The sequence below is a fragment of the Drosophila simulans genome, chromosome X (assembly GCF_016746395.2).
Source record: "Drosophila simulans strain w501 chromosome X, Prin_Dsim_3.1, whole genome shotgun sequence".
Taxonomy (NCBI): domain Eukaryota; kingdom Metazoa; phylum Arthropoda; class Insecta; order Diptera; family Drosophilidae; genus Drosophila; species Drosophila simulans.
The window spans coordinates 5,957,109-5,982,721 of NC_052525.2; the positions used below are offsets into that span (position 1 = coordinate 5,957,109).

At 43.4% G+C, this 25,613-nt stretch overlaps 4 protein-coding genes and 1 long non-coding RNA gene across 5 annotated transcripts; 3 read left to right on the forward strand and 2 right to left on the reverse strand.

The window, feature by feature from the left end:
• Window positions 1-3,682: 3,682 nt before the first annotated feature.
• Window positions 3,683-8,030, forward strand: LOC27208323 (retinol dehydrogenase 12). Its single transcript, XM_016183919.3, has 4 exons — window positions 3,683-3,824; window positions 4,489-4,755; window positions 5,278-5,574; window positions 6,367-8,030. Exon 4 carries the CDS (start codon window positions 6,442-6,444, stop codon window positions 7,651-7,653), a length of 1,212 nt encoding a protein of 403 aa, XP_016038293.1. The 5' UTR covers window positions 3,683-3,824; window positions 4,489-4,755; window positions 5,278-5,574; window positions 6,367-6,441; the 3' UTR covers window positions 7,654-8,030.
• Window positions 8,031-9,522: 1,492 nt separating this feature from the next.
• LOC27207628 lies at window positions 9,523-10,323 on the reverse strand. Its single transcript, XR_001600502.3, has 3 exons — window positions 10,200-10,323; window positions 9,963-10,125; window positions 9,523-9,895 (listed from the first exon to the last, which is right to left on the reverse strand). It is a non-coding gene; the product is annotated as an uncharacterized LOC27207628 (long non-coding RNA).
• Window positions 10,324-11,345: 1,022 nt separating this feature from the next.
• On the forward strand, window positions 11,346-13,533 carry LOC27206586 (zinc finger protein 891). The gene is made up of 2 exons (XM_016181042.3): window positions 11,346-11,687; window positions 11,745-13,533. Exon 2 carries the CDS (start codon window positions 11,780-11,782, stop codon window positions 12,923-12,925), a length of 1,146 nt encoding a protein of 381 aa, XP_016038294.1. The 5' UTR covers window positions 11,346-11,687; window positions 11,745-11,779; the 3' UTR covers window positions 12,926-13,533.
• A 364-nt stretch (window positions 13,534-13,897) lies between these two features.
• Window positions 13,898-14,767, reverse strand: LOC6739993 (NADH dehydrogenase [ubiquinone] 1 alpha subcomplex subunit 13). The gene is made up of 3 exons (XM_016180871.3): window positions 14,624-14,767; window positions 14,452-14,568; window positions 13,898-14,384 (listed from the first exon to the last, which is right to left on the reverse strand). The coding sequence occupies exons 2-3, from the start codon at window positions 14,555-14,557 to the stop codon at window positions 14,026-14,028; spliced, it is 465 nt and encodes a 154-aa protein (XP_016038295.1). The 5' UTR covers window positions 14,558-14,568; window positions 14,624-14,767; the 3' UTR covers window positions 13,898-14,025.
• A 261-nt stretch (window positions 14,768-15,028) lies between these two features.
• On the forward strand, window positions 15,029-25,583 carry LOC27208541 (probable citrate synthase, mitochondrial). The gene is made up of 3 exons (XM_039297822.2): window positions 15,029-15,287; window positions 23,168-24,145; window positions 24,254-25,583. The coding sequence occupies exons 1-3, from the start codon at window positions 15,087-15,089 to the stop codon at window positions 24,623-24,625; spliced, it is 1,551 nt and encodes a 516-aa protein (XP_039153756.1). The 5' UTR covers window positions 15,029-15,086; the 3' UTR covers window positions 24,626-25,583.
• The last annotated feature ends 30 nt before the right edge of the window (window positions 25,584-25,613 follow it).

Genomic DNA, 25,613 nt, shown 5'->3' on the forward strand with positions numbered 1-25,613 from the left:
TTTATATTTAGTTTTAGTTCTTTCCTCATGAAGTACAGAGAATGCCATAGTTAATTGGGTAGTAAAGCAGACTCATTTCTCAGTTTGAGCACTTAAGGTTCCGTAGCATTGTATTTTTATACCTCTAGGGTTAGATCTCCGATCCAATGGGACTTCTTTTGTTCAACTTGACAGCGCAGTTGCAGAGACACAGGGTATCTAGCATGTTGCACACCGATTCGCATATACCCGAAACAGAAGTGGTATGGCGATGCTGCAACCTTGACCTTTGGACGCAGCAGCGACGAATTGAATTGCCTGAAACAATTTGGCGGGTGTCATATAGCTAAAATCTAGTGTTGTACTTGTGGGGCATTCGTGGGGATGCTTTCTATGCGACACCATGGCACACATTTCAAATCTAGGCGAAACCTATATAGAAATATTTTCATAAACATTCTGCGTTTCAATTTCAATTAGAGAATTAATCAAAAGACGATCGAGCGATGGTCCGAAATAGATGTACAACGATATATGTAGATATATTATTTATATACATTTGTGAGTCGGTGGTTCTCTTTCCATTCCTCTGCCGATTTTTCAATTTAGGTTTGTTTGTGATTTGCGCATCTAAAATTGCAATCGCAACTTAGTTGAATGCACATAAGTGTACATAAGCCTAATATCAATGGCAATAGTGCAATGCAAACACAGTTGCACTTGATTAAATATTATGCAAATATGATTCTTAGAGTTGCAGAAATATTCGCAGAGCTGTAATGAAACTTTAAACATATTCTATCTCGTCTTAAGATAATTTGGGAATGCAAACCCTTGAGATTCCCCCGCCTCTTTGAAATCAATTGAGATATGTGTACATACATATGTGTGGTTTGTATGCCTTATCTGTTTGTTTATCCCCGCAATTTGCCCAGTCAGCTGTTATCTTTTGATATTCTGGTGTTTTCTGGATCCGGTTCGAGTTGGTTAGCCAACAGATTTTCAACTTCACACGGCTGTAAAAGGCGATACGCAGTTGGACATCTAAATACCCGACATAAATACATATATGTACTATATCAGATAGTTTAATGACATGCATTCATAAATGTCATCTGTTTGATTTAGTGGCCCTGCCATGGTTTTTGGGGCAAATTAATGGCTGTATAATGTGCATGTGATGTCCATTTGACTTATGTACATATGTACATTACTCAGATATGATTGTGATTTCGATGCATTGGTGCTGGCTGATTCGTGTGTAAGGCGAGATTTGCCCGTCTTGTCATCGGTTATATCACCATTGTTGTTGACCTGCGGTTGTGCAATTCCTTTCGCCAATGTCAATCGAATGCTACATCTATATACATTTCTCTTCCTACCCATGGAAATTTTCCATCTGCCTGCTTGTTTTCTCCATTGTCAGCATAAACAACACACTCGGTGCATCAACAAAACAGCAATCCAACCTAATTGTCGGGGAAGATATATATACCATATATAGTTTTGGAATTTGAGAACCCTTGATACCGATTTGGTTAGCATTCAATTTCATACAACATCTTATAGATGGAAATCTTTAGAACTATTAAATATTATTTTTGGATAATATTCCATGTACATAATAAGCTTAACTTTCGTTGCAGATATTATTAATATTAGTAGTGATTTATAGTATATTCTAAGCAGGGTCTTTACATCATTTTACATCATTTTGCTATTCTTTTCTTTTTTTCCCCGCTTCTTGGTTTTCCCTGGTTCTTCTACAAAAAATATCTGTTTTTGCTACTGTGAGGTTTTTCTGTTCCCCACGTTTTGATCTTTTTTTATTCGCTGATTTACGAATCACTTGAAGACGAGTGACAGGCGGTTTGAAAAAAAGGGGGGTCGGGGCATGGGGATGGGTGGGGAACTATTGTGTTTCTATGTTTATGCGAGGCAACAGGTTTTTATTGGAATTAACCCCCTGCAGCCCCACTGCCCCGCCATCCTTATTTTTGTTCATTGTTTTAGCTTTTTTGCGTTTTTGAGCTGTGCGCGTGCCGCATTCAACGTGATGCTGAATTGAACATTTATTGAACAATTTCCAGTTCGATCCTCTTATAAGCGCGATACAATGACGCCAGCAATGTGTGTGTTGTGCTGATTAACCCCTGGTTGCCCCATTCCCGCCACCAAGCAAAGAGTAATTTGATTACGTGGGTTCAGTTTTTGCGGTTGGTCAGTTCAGTGATTATCTAATTGCAGAGTGTAACACCGAGAATTGTTCTATTATGAATTTGCATTACTCAATGCTTTGACCGATAACAATTTGTCTCATTTTTTTATATAGAATAACGAAAAGGATCAAGGATAAGCATACGAGAGAAGGAGTTTTCATGAGAATGTTCCAACAACAAGTACAGTTGCCCCCTGCGTTGATAGTCGTTGTTTACGTTTCGCGTGTTTTAATCTTTTGGCAGCCCCCATTGTTTACCCCGATCTGTTGTTTAGCCCAAGATCAAGGTGATGTTGCCTAACCCGAATGCCATTGACGTCACCGCATCTGGCCCAGAGGACCAACTAACGTGGCTTATCCTGATGCCAGGGGTCAGGGGTGAGTTGACATTCGTTTTCATTTATTCGCTGTTTTTTTTTTTTTGTTGGCGTGGCCGACAACTGTCAACGGGAATTAGCGACAAACTGACGACAGCAAAATGGACGGAAAGTGGAAAACGAGATAAGCGCACTTAAGTGTAACCAACGAGGATAATACGTAACGTACGAGTCGTGAGTGAAGAATCCTTTAATCTGCACCGTGCAATAAAGTACTCAATTAAATACAATTTACATAGAATATGCAGTCTATAACCATATTTATATTAATCAAAAATATATGCACATTTCTTTGCTCAAATTTTATGTTTCCTGTATTGCTTAAAGTTGCTTCTTTGCTTAATCTGAATCTAAGACTAAGATAAATCATTTCAATATGAAAACCCACAGTCACGCGCCTCTTTCCTTTTCTTGTTCAGTCCATCGAAATTAATGTGACTCAATCAGGAATCGAATTAATGTTCTCAATTGAACAAACCGGCCAAGAACGAAAAAAAAAAATTGCCCATCTGCATTGTCAGTGGAAAATTCCCAAAATCTCGCTAGAAAGGGACGGCGAAAGAGAGCAAGGATTACGGGGGGCGTTGCAGGGGGTGTGGCCGGAGGCAAAGGGCACAGCTTTCGCTCTGCTCATCGATTAAACAACGCGAATGAGCAGGGCGAGGAGAAGGACGCGAAAAGGACCCGTTATCCTGACCTAGTCAAAGTTCGCCTCTCTCGCGCTCTCTCGAGCGCAGTGACATTTACTCTATTGCCTGCTCTCCTGCTCTCGCTCTCTTCTTCTCTCGCCATATGCGTAGAGTGGGTGGCCCACAAGGGGGCTTCCCACCCTAGCCCTTTCGCAAAGTTCAAACCCATTACAGTTATTTAATTATTGCATGTCAAAAGTGCATGTTTTAGTATGCGCTAATTCATTTACCTGTGCATTCATTTGATTATCCAGTATACATTGACAAAAAGTTGTGTAACTAAATGAATTTAGCAAGCTTTTTGGTTTTACAGTGTAAAATCGACCAGTGCATTAGTTTAAAAAGGTCAAAACACCACTGATTGCCGATCGTGTGAGACGGGCCATCTTGTGTGGAACCTAAATTGTGTATGACTTTTGCAGCCGATAAGAACTGTAGATAAGCCACTGAACGAGATCCTCTATAAAAAGTAGAGATGCTTAAGTACACTCTCACTGTGCTATTTAAAGGCAGACAGACGGCGTTCTTCTTGAAATACTTATACCAAAATATCGGTTGAAAGTGAGTAAATAAGTTCTGAAGTTCTGAATATACGGATACAATACACCCCACAAGAAACTGTTTCAACCACACCCATGCCAATCCTGTTATCCGGTTTCCTCTCTGTTCTGAATTCCTACCTCTCCTGCTCTCTTTTTCTTCTTCTGATTTTTTGAAACGTGTGAGCCAGCACGTAGCCAAAAAAGCTGAGAAGGGGGGAAAATGTAAGCCGGCTTTGGTCCCGTGACCGCTGCGACTTGCCTTTTGGCCCGTGTCAAGGACATTCACCCGTATCCAGCCTTCGATTAGCGGCATTTATCGATTTCCGTCCTGCTTCAATTTCCATGTGACACTTTCCGGCGTTTTCATTGTTTGCCATTACAGTCAAAGTGCAGGTTTTGAGTGCAAATATAATTGCCCAGGTGAAAATGAATATTACAACGTTTTGGCCTTGGCTTCAACGCGGGGTCAGTGATCCCCCCACCTCGGCTAGCCCCCCTTGCCCACACACCAGACTTGTTGTTGTCTCGCTTACACATAAAAAACAGCGCTTATGGTTACATTTAAATATTTACAACTATTTTTACAAATGGAAATTTTGTCAATCTGGCTTAATTTTTTGGTATATATTGGATATATTCAAATTCAAATTCATATATTCAAATATTTAAATTGATCTTTTTAGGACCAACATCGTTTTCTTGCTGTGCATTTAATCGCCTTGTCTATTTAAGCGATTCGAAAAGAAAAACGTGCTACGAATTGGAATGCGAAAGGAGAGATAGAGAGACGAAGCGAAAGAGAAGAAGAAGACCGCAAAAGGCATCGAAGCGAGCGCGGCTTAAGAACGTGTGAGCAAAACAAACGGGCCGAGGGAAAAGAGAAAAAACAAACGTTTCAAGTGAAAGTCGAACACAAAAACAGAAAAGGAGAAGGCGAACAGAGCAAATTGGTAAGAAATGAAATTGAAGCCAAGCCAAGTTGCTCTTCTTTGGTATGTTGGCCACAACAACAACAACAACCAGCGACTGCGACGCCGACTGAGAGCCACTGTAACCAATTAGAGTGAACCTTAATAGGCTGATTGAGAAAATACGCCACACATAATATACATTACTCATACGACCCGTAGCCCCTTCTTAAATAATATCTATACAAATTAAATCATAAAAACATGTAAATATGCATAAGCAATACATTTCGAGACCATAAAGCAGTTAAGACTCTGTAAAAGTATGCAACTGAAGTTGGCAACACTGCGTATGAGTGATTACTAATACGCATAGGTTCCGTCATTCCTTTTAGCAACCCTTTCTAAATAAATTCCTTTTTTTTTATGTTTATTACCATCATCCAAGCAACATAATATGTAATTTAGTTACACAAAGATGGCAATCAGGTCCACCCTAGTGCATATGCAACGGCGGCAGAGGCAGCATGTTAATAACAGACGCCTCGGAATAATTTTTTTCAGGTTATTTCTGACGCGTTAACACGGCTCGGAACCGCTGGATGTCGAAGTCAGGCGCTGAGCAATTGGACTCCACCGCAGTCAGTTGGCCAAGATCGCGCGAGAGGCTTAGACACACGGAGGCAGTGGCCCAGTAACTAGACTTTCCCGTACTAGATCACCCGTACTAACTGATCGAGCAAATATAGTCGGCCGCCCATGGGAAATGTGCGAAATCGCCACCTGACTGACATCCCCCCAAAAAGTTGTTAGTTGATACTATTACAGCATTCCAAAAAAAAAACACATCTTTTCATACGGGTAAGTCTTTGGAGGACTAACGAATCTTTAACTCGTCTTTAGGAAACTGGAACATTTCTTCAGTGCTATGTACAAAAATGGAATTGAATTTCCGTTTTGATAAATCAATAACTTATTTGGCCAAAGGAAAAAGTTCAGGTGTTAATTCCATTACCATAGAGAAAGTTCTTTTGGCTCGAAATTTGACCGACTTGCACACATTCCCTTAATTCAATTATATTTGAATAATTAAGATAGTTTTAGGTTTCTATAAAAACTCAAAACAAGGCGCAGCTTAATGTTAATTAAATGAAATGAATTCTCGCGCACTCAACATTCCAATGCATAAACGATCATTCGAATTGAATACAATCTAGCTTAGAATAGTTTATGAATTTGTAATTCGGTCTGGAGAGCAATTACTCGTTAAGTTTCCAATACCAACCGGTATCCAAAGTCTAAGCGCTCAATTTGATTGAGCCATTTTAAAAAATGCCCGATTCTAGACAGAATTGTAATGCTATGAAACTTAACGACTTTTAAACCCAAAATGATTTGCCAGCAACGAGCAATTTAAGTGAATTACGAGAAACCAGTTGCTCAGTTGCTCAGGTGCAAAACCACTCGAGATTTCGGGGTCAGGGGGGCCTTCAACTTGCTCACCTAACCGACCCCTCCCCATCCCTCCCCGCCGGTGGTAATCGTCGCCTCTTGACTTATTTCTTTTGTACCCTACCCCTTTTTCGCTTTTAATGGGTTAACTTACAACTTTCTTTTCCTCCCTCTCTCTCTTTCTCTCTTACTCTCTTGTAGAATTCGACTAAAGCGGAAGAGAACAGTGCCGGGAGAAACCAGAGATTCAGTATCGAATCCATCGCTTAGCCAGCTATGTCGGAGGCTGCCACGCCCCCAGGATCAGTGCCAGGAACAGTATTCCCACCTGGTTTCGATCCCGTCGCCGAATCGGTGGAGAAGACTCTCTGCTTCCGGGGTTTCTGGGCCTGGGCCGTGCTGATACTGTTGATTGCCCTGGGCATATCGCTCTTCATGTGGCTGCTGCGCAAGTGCATCCAGGGACCGGCCTACCGGAAGGCCAATCGCATCGATGGCAAGGTGGTCATCGTCACCGGCTGCAACACGGGCATTGGCAAGGAGACGGTCCTCGAGTTGGCCAAGCGGGGTGCCCGCGTCTACATGGCCTGTCGGGATCCTGGACGCTGCGAGGCCGCACGCCTGGATATCATGGATCGCAGTCGCAACCAGCAGCTCTTCAATCGCACCCTCGATCTGGGCTCCCTGCAGTCGGTGAGGAATTTCGTGGAGCGCTTCAAGGCGGAGGAATCCCGGCTGGATATACTGATCAATAATGCCGGCATTATGGCCTGTCCCAGGACCCTCACAGCCGATGGCTACGAGCAGCAGTTCGGTGTCAATCATCTGGGACACTTTCTGCTCACGAATCTGCTGCTGGATCGCCTGAAGCACAGCTCGCCCAGTCGCATTGTGGTGGTCAGTTCGGCGGCACATCTCTTCGGGCGAATCAACCGCGAGGATCTGATGAGCGAGAAGAACTACGGCAAGTTCTTTGGGGCGTACAGTCAGTCGAAGCTGGCCAACATCCTGTTCACCCTCAAGCTAAGCAACATCCTCAAAGGCACCGGCGTAACGGTGAACTGTTGTCATCCGGGCGTGGTGCGCACCGAGCTCAATCGCCACTTTGCCGGTCCCGGCTGGATGAAGAGCGTCCTGCAGACGGGCTCGCTGTACTTCTTCAAGACACCCAAGGCTGGTGCCCAGACCTCGCTGAGATTGGCGCTGGATCCGCAGTTGGAGAGCTCCACTGGTGGCTACTACTCGGACTGCATGCGCTGGCCATTGGTTCCGTGGGCCCGGAATATGCAGACCGCCGACTGGTTGTGGCGGGAGAGCGAGAAGCTAGTGGGTCTGCCCCCACTGGAGCCACCTCCACCTGGCCAGAGCCCCACCCAGAATGGCAATGGCACTCAAAACGGCAATGGTAGTTCCAGTGCCAGTGCCACTGCCAATCCCGCTTCACGGGAAATGCAATCCGTGGAAACGGTCGTGGTCAATCGTTCGTAGTCGTGGTCAGAGTCCTTCATTGGAGTGCAGACCTTGCTCTTAATTAAATTCCCTGTAATATGGCGTGCTTGAGTACCCTTGGGAATACCCAGTGCGGAATGAGGCCGATTCGGGTCTGATTTATAGAGATATATAGTAGTATATTATATATTTTTGATTTTCACATGAGATTATTGAAAGAATTCGGTTCTTGAAATTGTATAATCCACATTCTATATTAATTAACTATGCTGAAATTGCTAATTTCCCAGGGTATTTGAGTATTCGGTCAATCGAAGTTTGCTTTGCATACTCTCTTGTTTTTTTTTTTTTGTCGCTCTCGTTCTGTACATAATTTTAAGGAAAAGAAAACCCATTAAAATAAAAGTTAAACCTGACATGCAATCCTGTTTTGGACTCTCCTCTTTCTGTTGCTCCCTACCTTCCTGTAAAACCCCCCTCCCCCCCTTTCACAGCAACAAAAAGAAAGAGCAAGAACGAAACAATAACAATCAGCATAAAGCGAACAATTTACGACAACAAAGCGAAATCAATGGAAACGCTGACTGCGCTGCTGCATCCTCTGCTGCAGCGGTCGCTGCCACTGCACTTTCGTGTGTGAGCGAGATGGCGTGGGGTGGAAGAGGAGGCGTAGGGGGAGAGCAAGAGCGTGAGTAGGTGAGGTGAGTAAGCCCGGTGAGTGGGAGAGCGAGTGAGTCAGTCAGTCAAGTCAGTCAGTCGCTCTGCTTTCTGCTGCAGTGGGCGAAACAGTGAAATAATGAACAGAAGTAATATCAATTAAAAATAGAATTTCCAGCTTGAAAGAAGCAAAACCTATAAATAAATTTTCCAAGACAGCAACGATATTCGAGCAAGTGCAACCACTGTGCACTTGTTCGCTGATCCACATTAGCCATTAGCATTAACGAAAATCACATAAAACCATACAGTGAGCAAGCGAGCGAGCGAGAGCTAGGTGCCGCCCAGGTGCGAGCGAGAGCGCAGCTGTGCAATTAAACCCATGCAGGCCCAAGGGGGTCGTTCTGGTGTGCTGGCAATCGGGGTGTGCCAAAAAAGTGAAAATCACAGAGTCGATCAATTAGACGCGGCAAATCTGAATGTAACGATGAAATTAATGCACTTTTAATGGGCCCGCTCTGAACAATTACTTACCTACTTTTGAAGCACATTTAACAACATTAATGATGATCCAAAGTTTTCATTCAGTAGCGTATGTATGTAGTTGCCAACAATATTTTGGGATATTACTTTTTTTTGCTGTAATTTCCAACTAATTATATAACAATTCCAAAAACTCTTGTTTCAAATGCACTTACATATGTATTCATTATTGTAATAAAATATAATAATAATATAATATATATTCAATTGGGTTCTTCTGGGGTTAAGTGAAGCCGCTTCAATTGCACGAAAAATTGCAATGGAAATTTCCACTCGGGAATGACTGTCTTTTGATTGCGTACTGCCCCCCTTTCGTCACACAGCCAAGCGCCCCAAAACACCCCCAAATCATACACAACACCCCCCCCCCCCACCATCACCCCCCCGAACAGCTGTTGCATTGACTGAAATCCCGGCGCCAAGTGAATTTGATCGATAAGACGCGCAAAATGAAAGGCGGGAAGGGCGGTGAAAACTTTTGTGAAATGACGAAATAGCGGGAAAATGCTTGAACAAAAAAAAAAATTTGTATGTAATTTGAGCGGTTGAGGAGGGGTAATAAATCAAAATTGAAACAGGTGTTCTGCCAAAAGGGACTATTATCATTAATGCCACCAAAATACTATCGCATTTCATCTAACCAAATGTCAGGAATTTTCCAGTAACTACTACTAGCAAAAAAAAAAGGTTGGGTAAGGGGCTGTCAATCAATTTTAGTCAATCACTCAGTCAATCATCATGGGAAAGCAATTTAAAACGGTTAGTAAATATGGAAATACTGTTGAATAATGTATTGTAGTTGATATGGGAAATATTTAATATTTCCCATATGTTTGATATTTGATATTTGATTTCTTTGGATATTTAAAGTAGTCATAACATTGATAAGCCAAACTGAGACCTTCTCGAAAGCACGTTTTCGGATAAAATGGGTATTCAACCCAGTGTTTTCCTTCATACTTGAAATTCAAATCGATTCGACGATGGAAGATTCGGGAAACTTTTGCTTACGTATAAACATCGCATAAGTATTATATAGCATCTCGATAAGTTTCCAGCTCAAGTTTCCGATTTCTGCAGACTGTGGAAATTTGTAGAACTGCAAAGTTTCACTGCAAGCGGCGCGATAAGCCGAAAGTATAACCTACCACAATATCCTTATCAGCCAATACAATACATGTTTCTTTGACAAAAAAAATAGACGTCATATTTGCAGCGTATTCAACTTGAGATTCCCCATAACTCTGAAATATAAACTTCTTTATAAGCCGTAATTTATTCTGATGCATTTGGTAGGTGGCACTCATTCATCTGGATGAAAACGTGATTGCCACGTTGGGCTCAATCAGTCACAGATTCGCATTTACATACATCTATCTACATACATATACTTTTTACCCACTCCAGCGATCAGAAATTGATGATTGGATGGGCAGCGGAACCCCCATGTAGTAATAAATACAGAACTTTGGAATTTTGTACCCTCCACTGACGCAATTGACTTCGGATACTTAGATTGCAATCTTGGTGCTCAAGTGATGGTGCGTCATTAACCCTTTTCCACTCCATGTAACTATTTTTGTTTACGCAGATACTTCAGAATCTTCAATGCCGGTATCTTTGAACTAAAACTAGATGATTGTTCTATCTGATTTCACAATAATGTAAAATATTACATATTATAATCAGTTTTAGTGTACAAATTTTAAAGGTATTCAAAAGTCTTGCATGCTTTTTAAAATAATGTAATGTAAGATAAATATTAAGCTATTCGGATAAATATAGCTAGGTAAATAGTAGTTAGAGGGTTAACGAAGCAAAAACTTTCCATTCATGGGAATTCGCTGAATGATCTTCAATTGGCGAACGGCTGAGTCAGTTACGAGCTTTTCCGACAGCGCCGATCGCTCGTCAATCGGTGATAATTGGTTCAAGGTCGTTTCTGCTGGTGGGGGGGTTGGGGGTCGTAAATAGAAATGCCGTGAAAAACAAAAGAAACTCTAAGTGCAATTCCACATATAGCAGCACTAATTTTAGATTTGCTGAGACGCTGGCAAATTTTTTAGTGACCATTGAGCAGCCGAAAGCAGAAATTGCTTGGCGACGTGACAAATGCAGTGGCGAAAATAATCTCGCCCATTTCCCTGACATCTTCCTCACGACAGGGCACGTCTTGATGTCTTGAAATCGCTGAAAATACGGTGGGGAAAGGGGATAAAGGGGGTTCACCCAGCAGTAGTTTCACTCCCATGCGGCTTATATACGAATCACAGGCATTAAATGTTCGGCCTGGCTTACATCCATTACGTTTTCTACATACGAATATACATCCCAATATCAATAAAAACGTATTTTGACAATAAAGTAAATCTAGAATTAAATTTTTTGATTTTTTTTAAATTTAAAATACGTTTAAGTGCGCGCCAAACGGCCGGCGTTGCCAGCTTGTCGGAAGCTACCGATAACAGAGCCGATTACAGTGCCGATAAACGGCGGTCATCGGGAAATACCAAATGTGAGAAACGTACTAAAAAATCGCTGACGCGGCGGGCCAGACCGCATGCAGCTCCACTTCCAGTGTCCACCATCTTGGCCGAAGTTGCCACAAAAGTAGAATCGTGACGGACGGCAAATAATTGCAAAACGCATAGTGTTGACTATTGTGGAAAAAACCCATAGCGAAAGGCCGCCAAAAAGAAGTTGGCAACAAAGCAGGCGGGGATTGGATACCGATTCCAGCTGGGCCACAAGGTGCTCGAATTTGATTTCAATTTCGATTCCAGCCGTCAGACAGAGACAGCGCGTCAGCAGAGTGCGAGAGGGAGAGGCAAGGGCAGAGCAGAGTTGTCGCCGGGAAAAATCATATTGTCGAAGTAAGAAAATCAAAGCCTTCTGTAAAATCAATCGAACTTCAGATTTTGCCGAAACAGGTCGCAAGTGATCGCTTACTTAAAGCCAACTCGATATGAATGCCAAGCGCGTGAAGTATTCCATGGTGAAGGAGGAGATCGTGCCCGTGCTTATCGAGCAAGAAACCGAGGTGGATCCCGAGGAGGAGCCCGAGGAGGACGAGGAGCACGTTCAAGACGACGACGGTCAGGAGACGCAGTATACGTATGCCTATACCACCGGCGACGACGATGACACCGAAACTGCGGTAGTGACCCTAAGCGATCGCGACCACGAGGCGCTGGTCAACGCCGAGGAGGTAATTATTGATGAGAACGGTCACGCGGTGACCCTGCAGGAGCTGGTCGAGAACAGCACTGTCGAGGAGGTGGAGACTATCGAACAGGGCGACGGCACACACACCATACTTCATATTGTGCCCAATATTCATGGCGAGGAGGTCGAGGAGGATGAAGAGCTCGAGGATGGCGAGGAGATTGAGAATGACGATGAGATTGTCACCGTCGACCACGAAGGCGCCGAACTGGAAGTTGAAGATGACGAGGTGGGCTCTATTGTGTTCGAGAGTACCATCGACCACGCCGAACAAGATCCGTATGGTCGCAACAAGACCTTCTACTGCCCCAATTGCGGCAATTGCTACAGCGCCGCCGGCTCCCTGAAGCTTCACATGCGCGCCTGCCTGCGCCAGAGGAACGAGATCTCCAGCGATGAACGCAAGTGCAAGGTGTGCAGCAAGGTCTTCAACTCGGTTGCCTACCTCAAGGAGCATATGATGCGGCACACGGGCGAGCAGCCCTTCCGCTGCACCCGCTGCTATCGCAAGTTCGTCGAGGAGGGCAAGTATACCGCCCACATGGAGTCGCACAAGCACCAGGACAAGCTCGAGGCCGAAGCGGTGGCCCTGGCCGCCCAGCACGGCGGCAAGAAGGTGGTCGTCAAGGAGTTCCAGTGCGCCTTCTGCTCGCAGAATTTCACCGTCGTCTTCGACGTTGGCCAGGTGAAGCGACGCTATGCCTGCGACGCCTGCCGCGATAAGTACTCTAATGCGGAGGCACTGCGCCAGCACAAGCAGCAAGTGGAGGAGAAGCGCGAGTTCAGCTGCGTGCGCTGCGGCCGCAAGTTCGTTTTCGAGGGCTTCCTCCAGCGCCATCTGCCCACCTGCGATGGCAGCATCAAGCGTCGAAGGGACATGAAGTAGAGGCGGCCACAACGTGATGAGCACTGGCGGCGTCGGCAGCAGCTGGAGCCGGCGCGTGAGGAGCAGGAGTCGCCGCCGCCAGTGCGTTACGTTGTTATCAAGCAGGAGTACATAGATGAGGAGCAGTAGGATTAGCTGGAGCACGAGCTAGTTTCTAATGGTTCGCCCATGCAGAACCCAGACGCTAGCCGCCAGGAGGAGCCAAGAGGAGCAGCTGCTGTTTATCTACACGCAAAAACAAATCCACACCCTTATTGTTTTGGGAGCCCCAACTGGGGCCACAATCGTCAAGCGATTCCAAAGGAAGGGTTTATCTTTTACCTAAATGTATACAAATACACACACACACACACCGTTGTTTATATTATAATTTCAGGCCAGCTCTGCGGTTCCCAATTGAAGATAAAAGCAGAATCAGCAGACGTTGGACACAGACGGATGTCGATCATGGCCAATGTATAGAATATATATTACTTACTTTTAATTACGACTACTTAATGTTAGGGCTCACGATCACCCGCTATTGTGTAATAACCCGAAACTTCAAATACTGACACACAAAACGAGCGTCAAATCGATGTTGAATTCAATAAAAAAAATAAAATTAATCGAGAATGTTTTTTTTAGTTGTGCAAGATTCCTTTATTGCTATTTTAATAATCCCTATTGAATCATAAGCATTTCTTAGTGTTTTATGTGGTGGATTTATTGTATTGTTTGTTTTTTTTTACTAAACGCTAACTTTGCATTCTTTGTGAGAAGCAGCAGATTTGCAATTAAATTTTAATTTGTGTGTGTCCCCAGCAAATGGGATTCCCCGCTGTTGGGGCCACCAAATCCATCTAATTTGGCCATTTTTGAGCACTGCCCGTGGGCTGTTTTGCAGCTGGACGGCAACGCCCCCGTTCGGAAAAACCTCTGGCTACCTCGGTGGTCCAGCACAGGATTTGGATTAAACAGAGACAACGAGAATCGGTATTTCAGCCAATCTGATCTGACATTATAATTGGTCGATACTTTCTTTTTTGGCGCTTAGGCGGATGATCTACAAACAAAAAGGTGCGGGCTTAGGCATTAACTAATCCATTAACTAGGCCGATTTAGGACCAGAGCTTCAAGTGGGCACGCTTGGCGTACGACTTCCAGTCGGAGTGGGCGTAGAACTCCTTGAAAATGGGCGTGACCAGGGTATCCTCGGGCAGGGTCTTGAAAACGGGCTCACCATACCAGGTGCCCACCTCCCAGCCGGGCACGTTCTTCATCAGCTCGGCCTCCTCGTCCCGATTGCGTCGCAACTGGCGCAGGAATTCGCGATCCCGCTCGGCGACCAAAATGGGAAAGATGACATTCTGGGCGGAACGCATCTCGATCTCGTCGCGCTTCACCTTCTTGGCGGTCAAGTAGTAGATTCCCAGGCCAACGGTTGTCACAACCACATAGGTGCCGATGGTGGTGAAGCCTGCCAAGGGATTGATATAGTTACGAGCACATATATGAGTAGATCAATCGGGTTTGGAGGAGCTCACCTGTGAAGTAGCTCTTTGGTGGCACGCGGGCAAAGGGGATCTTCTTGTAGCCACCCGGCGGTGGAAGGTCCTGTTTCGGGGGACAATGCGGCACGGCCGTCGCCATGGTGACTCCTCCTGTGGGACAATGTATATATCAGTCGGCTATTTGGCCGGTAATCCTGAGACTTACGCTCAGATAAAGGGAAAAAATCTGTTGAATTGTCAAAAAAATGACGTTTTTTGCATAACACCAAGGCAGTGTGACCTAATTTGGGGCAGGGTAAAATACCAAGTAGTGACGAAAATATACCAAAAGGTGGCGCGAATACCAGAAGATCTGCAAACAAAGTTGAAAAATATTTCCTAACGTGAAAAGTTGAGCCAATATATTTGATTTATATTATATTATTATAGAAAGACAAACACAAACTTTTCTCGCAACAAGTCACAGTAGAACGTGCAAACGATTATACAGTATACAGTATATACAGTATTCCGAACTGCTTGATACCATCCCTAATCTTATCGCAATCGCTTTCCTGTCAAAATAACTTTTTGTATTCTATATCACTAGCTTTCACAATCTCTCAAAAAACAGGAAAAGCGAAGTAGAAATTTCAAAATATCTTATATATTTGCAGCTAAAAGTAGTAATGTTCGTCCGCCGCTTCGGATGTGGTTCTTTGAGCCATCGTTTTGCCTTTCAACGACGTTATTTGGCTAAAAATTCCATGTGGGACTCGAAGTTCATTGGAATGCGTTCCAAACAGGATGGCGTGACTGGCAATCTCAAGGAGCAGCAACAATCGGCGACTCCGGAATCCTCGAACATGCCGGATATGCAGAATGCCCAAGTGAGTTTTCTTTTAATATAAATCTCCCTTTATCTGATATTTCCATAGCCAAATTATGAGTAAAATGCGTATACAAATTTTCTTTAATATTTGCCAAGAGCTGTTTCTCCAAATTTCGTCCAAAAATAATTCAGTTTTTTGGCCACAACTTTTAAAATATTTGTCCAAATATGGAATTACATATCGCGTTGAGTTCGTCTTTAAATTCCCTATCAAACTTTGTCCAAAAATGGGAATTCTATTTTTTGTCCATTTTTTCAAATATTGACGATGTTACCCCTTACAAAAAATGCCAAAAATTACCCAAAAATTAGTTTTCCCAAATCGGTCAAAAAGTAATAGGGGTGGTTAGCTTTCGTAATTAGCTGCTCAAAACAGTTATTGATTCAGCTTTATGATGAGTTTTAGTCAAGTTATGATAAAAATGCCCATCTTAAGTTGTTTAATTTTTGCCAAAATAATTGTTTTCAATTTTCCGTCATAAAATAATCAGTTTTTTGGCCACAACTTTAAAAATAATTTACTGAATACGGAATGCAATATCTCGTTGAGTTCGTATTTAAATTCCCAATCAAACTGTGTGCAAAAATGGGAATTCTATTTTTTGACCATTTTTTGCAAATTTTGATGATGTTACCCCTTACCGAAAATGCGAAAATTGACCCAAAAATGAATTTCTCTAAATCCTTGAAAAAGTAATAGGGATCGCTAGCACTTTTAATTCGCTGCACAAAACTACTAAATTGTATACTGTACGACAATTTTTAACAAAGTTATGATGATAAACGTCTCCGTGAATATCGAAATTTTGTCAATATGCGTTATACTACATATATGACCTAAAATACTTTTTCGGCAAAGCTATGTTATAAAACCTCAGTTAAAATATGATTATTTTCTACATAAGTCGGTGTTTGATTTTCCCGCAATAAAGTGGGCAGTATTTATACTCTATAGCAAGCAGACAATGTCAGGGAGCGGTTTAAAATGCAAGGTAATTGGGGGTGTCGACTGGAATAACTACTAGACTTCTTTAAAATTGGAATAGAAAACTAGTCTGTACTCGAGGAAATGTCAACTTATATGCATCTTAGTAGCGCCAAAATGCATCCAAAGCATATAACATTTATTTCAATAAATTAGTTGCGTGGGCGTTTTTTTTTTCAAGTACCAGAGCAGGCAGCCCACCTTTAGTGTGACCTTGCTGGGGGAGAGCGGAAAACGCTGTTGCGTGGGAATTAGCGGGTGTTCTTTGCGCTCGTGCCGCCCCTTCCCGTGGAAAATGCGATTGGCGCCATTCAGTTGCCGCGCAGCTGCTAGACGAGAGACCCACGAAAAGAACACTTCACTTCCAGAAAAAGGAAAGCAAATTTTTTTCTGTGTGTGTGTGTTTTTCAGTGCGAGAGGGATTTTCTAGCCAAGGCGAAAGTGTTTTTCTTCTACTCGCAGCCGTACGTAATCGCATTGCCATGTTCTACCGCATTTCCGCACGCAAATTGTCCGAGGCACAGGTGAGTTCTTCTTTTTAACTTTTCGAATTACCCCTTTGCTTTTCGTTCAGTGTATCGAATTCCCATGCTTTCCTGGGATCTCTATACACCTCCTTCCAGTTAGCTAACCGTAAAGTGTGTCGCTTCTGTTGTTAACAACACCTTCGTCCTCTCCTCTCCCTTTCGCTCTTCCTCAACCCATCCCTCTTCTTCTTCATCTGATCCTACTCCTCCTTTCCCATCCTCTTCTTCTTCCACACACGTCACGCTGGAATTGAAAAAAAAAGAATTTCCAGACATGTGCTTGCGATTAAGAACTTTATTCGCTTCATTGTTGTTGGCGAATGATAAGTGCTAACGTGTATGCATGTACGTACGTATGTGTGTGTGTCTTCTAATACATTACATAATCGCCAAATGAAATTCGCCCATTTCTTTTTTTTTTTTGGCAACATCGGAATGCCTATAAATAAAAATCTCTATATTCTTTGTGGGTTTAACGAACTTTGCTTATTTTTGGGCCGTCCGCTTTAGATTTTTTTTTGGTAAATTTCCACAAGTCCGGCTTGATTTTTTTGGGCCTTATTCTTGTAAATTTACAACAACAAAAACAAATGCCACGGCGCAGAGCGAAATAAAGAAAAAGAGCGTAAGGCGGAGAGAGTTGGTCGAGCAAGAGAGAGCGGAGAAAAAAAAACAGAGAATACCATTTTTCATTCGTTCACGTTTCGTTTCTCATGCGTGTCACTAGCTTATGCTGTGTTGTTGTTGCGAAAGAAGGAAGACACACCATCTCTCTCTCTTGCAAAAGAGATGTGTCCGCCGAATGACCTTAAAGCAAAAGGAGGAGCAGCAGCACGCCCACTTACCACCCACCGGCAATGCACATTTGCATGTGAGCGGATTGCATAATGCCAAGAACGAGAAAAATGCCGAAAAGAATAGTACTTGCGATTTTGTAATTGAAAAATCAATAGCACACACACACACACGTACGTACAAATGTACACCCACGGCGTGCACACATACACACGAAAAAAGGGCTTGCAGGACGAGCCTCCTTTTGCTTTTTCTCGGGGGTGATTTGTTTTCTCTTTGACCTGCGTTGGGTAATAAATACACAGGCAAAAAAAGAAACTAAGGTCACTGCGGCAACTTTAATAACAAACAAACGGTTGAAAGTGTCCTTTAATAATAACAGAATATATAATAATATATAATATATTATAATAATATATTATGCATATATGAACAAATCAAATAAATATAACTTCATTCAAAATTAAAATCAAGAGAGACAGTAATTACGAGTGTAATTTTGACCCAATTTTATAATTTGCTGCAATTATTTCTCGCCGTGTAGATTCGCCAAATGTTATGCACACTCCCCAAATCTTCTTCTTCCTGTTCTGCCGCCGCTGGCCGAGTGCCAAAAAAAAAAAAAAAAATAAATGCTGGTGCTGACGCGTTTTATTTAATTTTGTTTTTCTTTTCTCTGATTTACGGTTTTTGCTTATTTTGTCTATAAATAATTCTTGTAAATGTTACAGTAGAAAAGGTTTAATTTGTTTGTTTTCCACTTCCAACAATTACATGCAATACATTTATTTTAAATGCAGCAAATTGGCCAATAACCCACATATTTCTGCCAAGTGTTTAGGCCAAAGCAAAAAAAGCGCTGTTTTATTTGCGTTTGACGTAGTTTGACGAAATGGCAACACGCGAAATTTTTTATCGCCTCTCCGCTAATACGTCACAAATCGTGACAACTCTTACGTAAAGCCCACGACCCTTTTTCCTTTTGTTTTTCCAAAACAAACCAAGAGAGAGAGAGTGAGCGAAAGAGAGAGTGGAAAGTAAGGAGAGTGCCGTTAGAGAGCGGAAAAAGTAAACAGATGATCAAGCGATTGCATAAGAGCAAATGCATAATTTATACACAATTTGTACATTAGCTTTTTACGCCCGGTGCGCATTTTTGATTAGCGAATCTAAATCGGGATTTTATGACCAGCGGGCAAAGCTCAAGTGGACCTTTTTTTCCACCTGGATTAACGCCAATCCAGAATTCTAGTTATGCGCGTGATAACACGACGCCTTCTTAAATAGGTGTCGTCGTCATGGAAAGTTAGAAGGTCCCAAGATACGAGTGATATTGGAACCCAAATCATCACTATTTAACCAAACTTCCTGCAAAAAAAAACCCCATCTTGCCATCAGAATAATAAATAATTAATGAATCCCATCGTATATTAACACTTCGTATCAACAGCACTATGTTTTTTGCTGTTATCAGCTAAGGGTTTCTACCACCCATAAAAGCTTTATGATCCAAATTTACATATGTATGTACCATGGCATGAACTTTATGCTGACTAACAACCTCTTACAATACAAATCCACAAACAATCAACGTGCATATATGTAGTATATTGCAACAATATGTTTAATCGCAGGCTTATGCAACTCAGTAAAAATGTCACCTTGTTGAGAAAATGCATTGCAAATAGAAATCCGTAATACTATATATATGCATTTATATCTTCCTGTATGATTTGCAAGTAATATTGAGTAAATTGGCTAAATCAGCATTGCGTGCCGCATTTGAGATAGCTTTTAGCCTGACCGCAATGCCCCGCCCAGTCTGCCCATATCTCCTTATAGCATATATAGTATATGGTACATGGTATAAGCCCCCTTTATAACACCCCCGTCGTTTTCGGAGCGGACTGATGATAAGCGTGACAAATTTGCCGCTGGAGCACATGATCGGTAGACGTCGCCATATCGCTGATAAAGCGGACACGCAAAGCCCCCCAACCAACTGGGAATGCGAATGCGAATATAAGGTGTTAACTCAATCAGTTTTTATTTTGATGATGATAAAAAGACGGCCAAATATTTGTATACATACTACTATGTACGATTTCGGCGATTTCGCAATGCGCAAATTGCTCGCTTTGTAGATACAAGATACAAATGTATCCGTATGATTGATGGTCAAAAGAAGTTCGAACACAGGGCTGCACATTAAGCAAAATGTTGATGTTTTAAATAGTAACTTATTACCAAACTTGTTTCGATTTGCTGAACATTTACAGCAAAAAAAAAAGAACAAAGATCTTAAGAACTTGGCAACCGGAATTTGTCTGGCCAAAGTAATATGCAAATTGGAATCTGCTTAATTCCGTAGTTCCTCGCAAAAGTCCCCATTATGATCTTTGCTTAGTCAGACTTTGTATTTCACAGCATTTAAATGACTGAGGGGAAAATTCCGACCCGGCAACAACAGACGGGCATCTGAAGTTTGTTCAACTGATCCGTTCCAATCCAATCCAATACGAAACAACGATTCTCCAGTTGACTTGAGTTGAATTTAGTTGAGTGACGGGATTACGTCACGCGGTACTTTCAATGCGCTGCGTTTGTGTGATGATGTCCGTTTACTTTCGGCGGCAGAGACAATAAAATGGCACTACTACTATTACTACTACTACTACTACTACAATAGTGGAGAATGGCAAACGCGGCGTTCTAAACTTAATTAAGACGATTAACTCGGACTGCAATTATTAGACAACTGACAAGCGGTCGCTCTCTAATAGCAGATATCATTAAAGTCGAATTGAAAACGCCACGCGATGCAAGGCGGCCCAAGGTTCCCATTGCCCATTGCCCATACCCATACCCCTACCGATACCACCATTCATCCATAGTGGGATGCAACCGTTTCCATGATCATCATTCAAATGCCAAGTGTTTGAAGTACAGACTTCGCTCCATCGTGCATTCTGTCAGTTGCATAACTCGCATGGGCTTAATTGCATATTATGTGGTATGGAGCATTTGAAGTTTTTACTTCCGATGCAGCTTCACTGTAGTCCGTAGTGTGAGAACACTTGATTCAATCGCCGCGGGGTCAGCGGCGGCTCACCTCGATGACAACTCTGCTCGCAGCTCGGCGCTCGCCGCTCGAGGCTTTCCCGGCTTTCTCAAGGTTTCCGTTTCGTTTTCGCACTTATATATATATATATATAATATACATTGCGTAACCCGATGGATCAGATCATTCGATCGAGGTGAAAGAAGTGGAGCAAGTCTGCCGGCGCCGTCACAACACGCGAGTCCAGAACCAGAGCCAGAACGCTTCCTTGATGACATGGCAAACGCGGCCCATAGTTAGACATGCGATAATTGCCGGCGCGTGAGACCTTGAAATCCATTCGGAACATCCACTACTACATATACATACTACTACTACTTGTACACATGCTCGCCCATTGTCGGGGGCTTGGGCTTATCAGCAGATGAACGTGCGCCTCTGGCCCAGATAATGGGCCCTCCAGTCGTACATAAATATTCTCGCCTGGAGCCTGAGGCTCGCTTCAAGTGTCCACTCGGCCCCCCAACCCCCCTCCCCCCTCCCGCTCGTCACTCCGGAAAAGTGAAATAATTGCGGAGCATAGCGATTAGATAGCAGCGGTAGTACAGTGGTGCGTGGTCATTGATCGGCAGGTTTTTTATTATATTTTTTTTTTATTTATTATTATTATTTTTTTTTTTTGTTATGCAAGCCTTTTCGCGTTTGACAGCTCAATTAGCATTAGAAACATGAGCATTTCACCTGCGGTTTGCCACATTGGCTACAAAACGATGTTTGATATCTTGGGTTTCCGATTTCCCACGATACAGATATAGAAAAAAACAAAATGCTGGGAAATGGGAATTGTATTTCTAGTTATTTGAGCACTAAGTACCTTTTCGCTCAGTGCATCGCTTGTGGTAACTAAAACCAACGGACTTGCGGTTGCCAACAACGGACATTGGTTTTGTATTTTGGTACGCTGCTCGGCTATTATCGGTAATTAATATGCACGTCGTTTTTTTTTTTTTTTGGCCAAAAGGCTTTTTATCAATGAACGTGAATGGAAAACCGGTCGTCGCTTGGCGGCTCACCCATTAAATTGGTCCGCGAATCATGCAATTCAATTTTGCAGGCGGCGGCGCCACAAGTTCACTTGGTTAATTGAATTTGTTGACCCACTGGCCGCGCAGCAAGAAAAATAAAGAAAATCATGCCAGAGTGGTGGGGATATATGTATACATAGTGGGGCGGTGGAGCGCTGGTGGGGGGAGGGGGGGGGTCTCCACTACGCCCGTCAATCAAATACAAATCCGCACTTTGCGCCCGCCGAGCGGAATCGGAATTGAAATTGGACTCGCGGCTCGGAATCGCATTTTCCATTCCATTTCGCTTCGTTTTATTTGACAAATGCCAACGCGTGGCTAAAGATCACTGGGGTGTTCCAGTTTAAGAGGTTTTCCACATTATAAGTGTTCCATTTATTTAAAAAAAAAAAAAATACACATTTTTCTACGAGTAGTGATGTCATTCCGTTCAGTTAAATATTTGAGTTGGTTACCATAAATGTTACTTAAAATGTTATTTTTTTTTTTAATTTCTTAATGATTTTAAACTTTTATTTTAATTATTGAAAGAGAGTAGGGTCCAATTTTCATTTGAAGATCCCGCTTTTCTTATATGTGTACGTACATATATGATCTCAAAGCGTTTCTTTTGCATATGTAATTTAAACAAATGCAAAAAAAAAAAAAAAATAATAAAAAAAAAATAAACCTGGAATTGAATCAGGTGTGTTGTGTTGTGGGTGGTTCATTGAACCGGCGGTTAAGTTGAATTCAATTAAATGCCGGCAAACATTTGTTTGTGCCACACTCGCAGTTCGTCCAACCCGGCGAATCTGACGTGTCTGAGTCACTGAAATGCAAAATGTTCAAGTGCTGACATAACCGAACCAGTGGCAGGGCGGGCAGTGCAGCTTTATCAGCTGAGCTCAGACGGCCACACAGACGGGGAATTACTCAATGTATGAATGTAAGTGCACATGAATGTGCGTTTCGCCTTGTACTTGAAAGCGTCGTTCAATGACAATGACGAAACGGTCGATTGCAATCGATAACATTGGTCGGAAGTGCTTGTTAGCTTGTCAGGCTTTCGAGAATTAGCGCGACATTTTATGTTCCCGACGGGACTTAAATTGCATTTCTACATAGTCTCTATGTAAGCCGTTTAATATTTCGATTTCTATCGATTCCCAGAAAGTTCTGACGATTGTCGTCGATAATTTGATAGACAATAGACGATAACCAACGAATTATCATCATTGATTATTGGAGGAACCCCAACTTATTATCAGTACTGGAAGCCTATGCTTTTCTTTTGTTTAAACAAGAATCCATTGTTGGTTTTTTTTTTGTGTATTTTGTTGCCTTTATTTATTTCTACCACTTCTTGTAAGATAATTACAAAACTGACTGCATATGCTTAAAAGCACCAAACTGATTGGTATTTTTCCACTCATTCCCTTCCAGAAACTGCCAAATGTGGGAGCCTATGTCCGTAGTATCGCCGCCGATGGCAAGAGCCTGCGCGACGTGCTGGCCGCCAAGGTGCCCCAGGAGCAGGAGCGCGTGAAGAACTTCCGCAAGCAGCATGGCGCCACCAAGATGGGCGAGACGACCATCGACATGATGTACGGCGGCATGCGCGGCATCAAGGCCCTGGTCACCGAGACCTCGGTGCTGGATGCGGACGAGGGCATCCGCTTCCGCGGCCTCTCCATTCCCGAGTGCCAAAAGGTTCTGCCCGCCGCCGATGGCGGCACCGAGCCCCTGCCCGAGGGTCTCTTCTGGCTGCTGCTGACCGGCGAGGTGCCCACCAAGTCCCAGGTGCAGCAGCTGTCCCGCGAATGGGCCGAGCGCGCCGCCCTGCCCCAGCACGTGGTCACCATGTTGAACAACATGCCCACCACCCTGCACCCAATGTCGCAGTTCGCCGCCGCCGTCACCGCGCTGAATCACGACAGCAAGTTCGCCAAGGCGTACTCGGATGGCGTGCACAAGAGCAAGTACTGGGAGTACGTCTACGAGGACAGCATGGACCTGATCGCCAAGCTGCCAGTGGTGGCTGCCACCATCTACTGCAACACCTATCGCGGCGGCAAGGGCTCCCGCTCGATTGACTCCAGCCTGGATTGGTCGGCGAACTTTGTGAAGATGCTCGGCTACGACAACGCCCCCTTCACCGAGCTGATGCGTCTCTATCTGACCATCCACAGTGACCACGAGGGTGGCAACGTGTCCGCCCACACCGTTCACTTGGTGGGCTCCGCCCTCAGCGATCCCTACCTCTCCTTCGCCGCCGGCCTGAACGGTCTGGCTGGTCCTCTGCACGGCCTGGCCAACCAGGAGGTGCTCGTGTGGCTGCGCAAGCTGCAGAAGGAGGCCGGCAACAACCCGTCGGAGGAGCAGCTCAAGGAGTACATCTGGAAGACCCTCAAGTCCGGACAGGTAGGTTTATTTCTTCAGGAATATGATTTTCATATTATATAATTTAGTCCTGATTATGTAACAAAACCAGAGATTTGTATTTAACATCACTACTTGCACATATTCCAGGTGGTTCCCGGCTACGGACACGCCGTGCTCCGCAAGACCGATCCCCGCTACACCTGCCAGCGCGAATTCGCTCTGAAGCACCTGCCCGAGGACGAGACGTTCCAGCTGGTGTCGAAGATCTACAAGGTGGTGCCCCCAATCCTGACCGAGACCGGCAAGGTGAAGAACCCCTGGCCCAATGTAGATGCCCATTCCGGTGTGCTGCTGCAGTACTACGGCATGAAGGAGATGAACTACTACACCGTGCTGTTCGGCGTTTCCCGTGCCCTCGGCGTGCTGGCCTCCCTCGTCTGGGATCGCGCCCTCGGCCTGCCCATCGAGCGCCCCAAGTCATTCTCCACCGATCTGCTGGTCAAGATGGTCCAGAAGTAAGCAACTGGAGCAGGAGGAGCGGGAGGAGCTGGAGTTCAACCTTTTATAGCCGGAGGACGATGGACGTAAAATGCAGAAGCCGTAGATTGTAATTGACGAGGGACGAGGCAGAAAGAGAGAGAGAGATAGAGGAGAGAATCGATCGGATTGGATTAGGATGAGATGGGATTGGATTGGATTGGATGGGATGGATATCGATATGACGACGCTGATATTGAGGGAGTTGGAGATGTGTAGTTGAGGAGAAGAGCAACCAAATACGAACCAATAGGACAAAAACGAAAACCAGAAGAAAACTGCAACACACTGCAACTGCAAAACAATAAGTTGGAAATAAGGCAGAAACTTATTTTTAGTAGTAAAATAATTAACGAAGGGAAACCGACAAGCAACCACTTAATTATTTGTATAAGCTATATATATATATAAATATATATATATATATATTGACTATATATATAGGGACAGGCAGAGAGAGTAAAATGTTTGCGCCTATTGTTTATGTTCAGCATTTCCCCCACCCGAAACCGCCCACGATCCCCGCTCTTTATTAAGTTTGTTATGTTTATATTTTGTTCATCTTAGCCGATCGATCGACTAACCACGACACGACCCTAATGATTTATCCCCCAAAACGCCCGCCCGACCCACCAGCACCCACCCCGCCTGAAAACCTAAAAAAAAGTACTAACTTGATAACATTTTACTTTTAATTTAACTATAATTTATTATGCAAACAAGATACAAACGAGAAATACCATACAAAAACAAGTGTAAAGAAACCAACAAAAACATTTGAAAAAACTCAATAAAAAAACAGAACAATAAATAATATAATGCATAGAGAGTAGTTATTGTCAACTCCACCAGTGGAAGCTGCAAACGCGTTCGTTCATTGCCGTGCAAGTGTATTCGAGAAAGCAAAACCCACAATAAATCGTAGCAAACTTGAATAGAAGATCGTTTGTCCATTTTCGGAGCGAAAGGG

Coding starts and splice junctions, on each gene's coding strand:
- LOC27208541 (XM_039297822.2), top strand. CDS start 15,087: ATGTTCGTCCGCCGCTTCGGATGTGGTTCTTTGAGCCATCGTTTTGCC. Junction 15,288..23,167: donor CGGATATGCAGAATGCCCAA/GTGAGTTTTCTT, acceptor ATTCCCTTCCAG/AAACTGCCAAATGTGGGAGC. Junction 24,146..24,253: donor AGACCCTCAAGTCCGGACAG/GTAGGTTTATTT, acceptor CACATATTCCAG/GTGGTTCCCGGCTACGGACA.
- LOC27208323 (XM_016183919.3), top strand. CDS start 6,442: ATGTCGGAGGCTGCCACGCCCCCAGGATCAGTGCCAGGAACAGTATTC.
- LOC6739993 (XM_016180871.3), bottom strand. CDS start 14,557: ATGGCGACGGCCGTGCCGCATTGTCCCCCGAAACAGGACCTTCCACCG. Junction 14,385..14,451: donor ACCAAAGAGCTACTTCACAG/GTGAGCTCCTCC, acceptor ATCCCTTGGCAG/GCTTCACCACCATCGGCACC.
- LOC27206586 (XM_016181042.3), top strand. CDS start 11,780: ATGAATGCCAAGCGCGTGAAGTATTCCATGGTGAAGGAGGAGATCGTG.